This window comes from Bombina bombina, chromosome 4 (assembly GCF_027579735.1).
Source record: "Bombina bombina isolate aBomBom1 chromosome 4, aBomBom1.pri, whole genome shotgun sequence".
NCBI lineage: Eukaryota > Metazoa > Chordata > Amphibia > Anura > Bombinatoridae > Bombina > Bombina bombina.
Window position 1 is genome coordinate 882740523 of NC_069502.1, and position 5772 is coordinate 882746294.

The 5772-nt window shown below is 39.3% G+C and overlaps 1 protein-coding gene across 1 annotated transcript in view; it reads left to right on the top strand.

Annotated features, from left to right (window-relative positions):
- The first annotated feature begins 376 nt into the window (after window positions 1-376).
- The window catches only part of LOC128657432 (E3 ubiquitin-protein ligase SHPRH-like), a 179049-nt gene continuing 173653 nt past the window's right edge, over window positions 377-5772 (top strand). The window contains exon 1 of the mRNA XM_053711784.1: window positions 377-516. Within this exon, the coding sequence (XP_053567759.1) occupies window positions 391-516 (126 nt within the window). The 5' untranslated portion in view covers window positions 377-390. The remainder of the gene's footprint in view (window positions 517-5772) is intronic.

The window sequence follows — 5772 nt, forward strand, 5'->3', positions numbered from 1 at the left end:
AGATTGGGGCAGCAGATGATCATTTTGGCATCCTATGAATACAAATTGTGTGCCAAATGAGTTTTACTTTACAAGGAACTGCTGATGGTTAAGTGGCAACTAGAATTGATTTAGGGGGCAGTAAACTGAGATGATTATAGTAACAGCAGACAGCAAATATTTCTGAGTAGAACTAGTTGTCACAGGAAGGGTAGTGGCCATATTTGTGCCTGTATCTGAGGCAAAGAAAGAGGGAGCAGTGCAGAAGTTTTGTTTATGTGACATGCAATCAATTAAATATCTGAATAATAACATAGTACTTAGCCATTGCTATGAGCTATAGTAGTTTTGAAAAGTTATACTGAATTTTTTTTTAATGAATTCCTTCCTTAGTTACTTCATGAGTACTGGATGGTGCTTAGAGACCACGTATCTGCGATTGATGAACTTGCTATGGCAACAGAGCGGCTCAGAGTTAGACTTCCTGATGAGCCAAAGCCCAACCCACCCGTGCTTCATATTATTGAACCGCATGAGGTAAGATGTTTTCCGTGCAAACCCCATACAGTTCTAAATAACTTAAAGAGGTGGTCCTATCACTTGTGACTTAATAAGAAAATACTATACATGCATATTCTTGCCTAGTAAATTAGATAATTTTTAAAGAAATGTATAATTCTAACTATTTTTAACTATATATTCTTTTATTAATGTAATATGTTGCATATTCCTGTAGATTCCAATGCTTTTTTGTGTGTGACCTATTTAGTATATAAATATATATACAGATGTGGCTGAAAGTATTTGTACCCTTGCATTTTAATCAAATAATGCACCATTCGCCCTGAAAAATATTGAAATTAAAATATCTTTTGTCATCCTTACATTGTGCAATTGTGCACAGGACCATCTCTAAAGAGCTTTATGTTCTGGGGAACACTGTAACCAATAATATTAAGAATTTTAAGGCACATGAATCTGTAGCGAACATCCATGGATGTGGCCGCAAGAAAAGGCGCAGCTCAACCTCGTTAACCTAAAACCTTCAAATGGCCCTGAGCTTACACGGGAAGTCGATGTAAAGTGGGCAAAGACGGATAGCATGGTCCCTACAGCAAGTGCAGACATTGTCGGCATAGCAGGCTGTATGCTGGAGTGCTGGAGCCCACCAAGGAGAGCGAGTTTCCTCCCACAATCTCACAGGCTGAAGCACTGCGTGTAAATAATCATTTTCTGGAGAATGCAGCTGCAACGATTCTTTCTAAGCATGAAGCAGAGACCGACACACTATACCAACTTATACCGGCTCAATCTCCCACTGCCTCATATGTGGATCCTATGATAGCTCTGAATTACGCTACACTAAATGAACGAGCAGAGCTGCGCACCTCCATATCGGCAACCGCTCTGTCTCCACAGTTCATCAAACCAGTGTGGGGACATAGACTGTGGACGTTAATTGCTGCTGTATTTCCAGCCCTACTAGACCCCTGCTCTGGATCCTACCTTTTGAAAGATACCAGTAGGTGGCCACTTCTGCAGGGACATGTTAGAATTGGAGTGGGCTAACTGCCAAAATGTGCATGGTTTACAGAGGTGTGCAGGAGACTTCTCATAACACTCTGCGTTCTGGTTTTCCACATGACTACACCTCAGACTTATTCCACCTGGTATATCATGCTATAATGCCCCAGAACAGTTATGGTCCACTAAAGTGTTGGATTGAACAAATGCTGCTCATTCATGTTCTTAGTTAACATACACATGTTTATATTCCCTTTGTTCGAGTTGAGAGCTCTAATTTTATACAAGCCTGTTTTTGCTCTTTTTTTAAAAAAATTATTAAAGAGCCATCACCATCATAAACTGCATGATCAAACTATAGCACCTTCACATCTGTGACTTTAAAGGCTAACGCCTAGATTTGGAGTTTTGTCGGTAAAGACCCGCGGTGCTAACGAGCCTTTTTTTTCCAGCGCACCCTTAAGACAACGCTGGTATTACGAGTTGTCTGAATGGCTGCGTTAGCCTCAGAAAAGTGAGCGTTGAGCCAAATTTAGATCCACTTCAACCCTCAATACCAGCGTTGCTTACGGTAACGGTAAGCTGGAAAAACGTCCTCGTGCACGATATCCCCATAGGAAACAATTTGGCTGAGCTGGCTGAAAAAACCTAACACCTGCAAAAAAGCAGCGTTCAGCTCCTAACGCAGCCCCATTGTTTCCTATGGGGAAACGGTTTCTAAGTCTACACCTAACACCCTAACATGAACCCTGAGTCTAAACACCCCTAACCTTACACTTATTAACCCCTAATCAGCCGCCCCCGCTATCGCTGACACCTGCATTATACTATTAACCCCTAATCTGCCGATCCGGACACCGCCGCAACCTACATTATCCCTATGAACCCCTAATCTGCTGTCTCTAACATCGCCGACACCTAAATTATATTTATTAACCCCTAATCTGTCCCCCCCCAACGCCGCCGCCACCTACCTTCACTTATTAACCCCTAATCTGCCGACTGGACATCGCCGCCACTATAATAAATGTATTAACCCCTAAACCACCGCACTCCCACCTCGCAAAGACTATAATAAATTGTATTAACCCCTAATCTGCCCTCCCTAACATCGCTGCCACCTACCTACAATTATTAACCCCTAATCTCCCGCCCCCAACGTCGCCGCTACTATAATAAAGTTATTAACCCCTAAACCTAAGTTTAACCGTAACACCCCCTTAAGTTAAATATAATTTAAATAAAACAAACTAAAATTACTATCATTAAATAAATTAATCCTATTTAAAACTAAATACTTACCTATAAAATAAACCGTAATATAGCTACAATATAACTAATAGTTACATTGTAGCTATTTTAGGATTAATATTTATTTTACAGGCAACTTTGTATTTATTTTAACTAGGTACAATAGCTATTAAATAGTTAATAACTATTTAATAGCTACCTAGTTAAAATAATTACAAAATTCCCTGTAAAATAAATCCTAAACTAAGTTACAAATACACCTAACACTACACTATCAATAAATTAATTAAATAAATTAACTACAATGATCTAAACTAAAATACAATTAAATAAACTAAACTATAATACAAAAACAAACACTAAATTACAAAAATAAAAAAAAATTACAAGAATTTTAATCTAATTACACCTAATCAAAGCCCCCCAAAATAATAAACTTCCCTACCCTAAACTAAATTACAAAGTAATCAGCTCTTTTACCAGCCCTTAAAAGGGCTTTTTGCGGGGCATTGTCCCAAAGTAATCAGCTCTTTTACCTGTAAAAAAAAATACAATCCCCCCCCAAAAAAAATTACAACCCACCGATCCCCCTTAAAAAAACCTTACACTACCCCCCTGAAGATCACCCTACCTTGAGCCGTCTTCAGTCAGCCGGCAACCGATGGGACAGAAGAGGACATCCGGACCGGCAGAAGTCTTCATCCTATCCGGGCAGAAGAGGACATCTGGATCGGCAGACATTTTCATCCAGGCGGCATCTTCTATCTTCATCCTTCCGGAGCGGAGCCATCTTCTATCCAGCCAACGCGGAGCCATCTTCTTCTTCCGACGGACTAACGACGAATGATGGTTCCTTTAAATGACGTCATCCAAGATGGCGTCCCTCGAATGCCGATTGACTGATAGGATTTTATCAGCCAATCGGAATTAAGGTAGGAAAAATCTGATTGGTTGATTTAATCAGCCAATCGGATTGAAGTTCAATCCGATTGGCTGATTGGATCAGCCAATAGAATGCGAGGTCAATTCTATTGGCTCATCCAATCAGCCAATCGGTAAAAGAGCTGATTACTTTGGGGCAATGCCCCGCAAAAAGCCCTTTTAAGGGCTGGTAAAAGAGCTGATTACTTTGTAATTTAGTTTAGGGTAGGGAAGTTTATTATTTTGGGGGGCTTTTTTATTTTATTAGGGGTCTTAGATTAGGTGTAATTAGATTAAAATTCTTGTAATTTTTATTTTTTTTTGTAATTTAGTGGGGTTTTTTTTGTATTATAGTTTAGTTTATTTAATTGTATTTTAGTTTTGATCATTGTAGTTAATTAATTTAATTAATTTATTGATAGTGTAGTGTTAGGTGTATTTGTAAGTTAGGTTAGGATTTATTTTACATGAAATTTTGTAATTATTTTAACTAGGTAGCTATTAAATATGTATTAACTATTTAATAGCTATTGTACCTAGTTACCTGTAACTTAGGGGGGTGTTAGGGTTAGACTTAGGTTTAGGGGTTAATAACTTTATTATAGTAGCGGCGACATTGGGGGTTGCAGATTAGGGGTTAATAATTGTAGGTAGGTGGCGGCGGCGACGTTGGGGGGCAGATTAGGGGTTAATACAATTTTTTTATAGTGTTTGCAAGGCGGGAGTGCAGCGGTTTAGGGGTTAATACATTTATTATAGTGGCGGCGATGTCCGGTCGGCAGATTAGGGATTAATAAGTGTAGGTTGGGGGGAGGTAATAAATATAATATAGGTGTCGGCGATGTTAGGGGCAGCAGATTAGGGGTTCAAAGGGATAATATAGGTGGCGGCGATGTCCGGTCGGAAGATTAGGGGTTAAAAAATTTTATTTTAGGGTTTGCGATGTTGGGGGGCCACGGTTTAGGGGTTCATAGGTAGTTTATGGGTGTTAGTGTATTTTTTAGCACTGTAGTTAAGAGCTTTATGTTACAGCGTTAGCCGATAAAACTCTTAACTACTGACTTTTTTTTGCGGTTGGAGTCTTGGCGGTAGAGGCTGCACAGCTCACTTCTTCCAAGACTCATAATACCAGTGTTAGGCAAATCCCATAGAAAAGATCGGATACGCAATTGATGTAAGGGGATTTGCGGTAGCCACGAGTCGCTGAAACAGTGAGCGGTAGACCCTTTCCTGCCTGACTCTAAATATCAGCGTTAGGACCCCTTTATGCTGCTTTTTAACACGAATGTTAACTGTGTCATTCTGTGTATGGTCAAATTAATGTCCATACTGCACTAGCTTCTTAAGAGTATAATTAACTGCTTGTTTTACAGAGTAGCAACTACATTATAATTACCCCTATCTTGTGCTGATGTACCCTCTATAACTTTACTACATCTTATAATTCACCCTGTTAGTATGATGAAACGCCCAGGCCGCCTACTACCAGATAATCATAAGCTGCTATTACATACCTCCTTAATATTATTTCTGGCTCTACTATGCTAAATAGGGATCTCTGAGTTGTACCCTTTAAAATAGTTGGCTAGTATATATATCTTTTAGGTGTTCTCCTGTCGTCGGGTATAGGGTGGCGGGATGCATACCTATCTTTTTTTTTTTTTTTTTTATCACGCCACAATAAACTCCATTAACTCAGAAGTAACCTTAGCCTCAAGATTTACCTAGGGGTTCTAATATACACTAATTTCCTGAGTTGCTATGTTGGTGTATGGTTATATTTTCCTCTTTGCTATGTTCTGAAAGTTTACGTGCAGTGATGTTAGATGTTATATGTTTAATATTAAGTTTGTTTGCTACTTGCATGTTATTGACCTACCTCAGAGCTATCATACTATATCAAGGCCGTGAGACTAAGGGATAAGTAGAGGGAGTTACCTCTGATGCAGAGAGGTGTTAAGGCACATCAGATCCTCCTATCAAAACCAGCATAACTGTCCTACACACTCTGACAGCACACACCTTGGTAACTACATATCTGTAGTCAGTCTCAAGATTTATGGGGATATCCCTTTTGTCAAACAGATGTTTTATCAT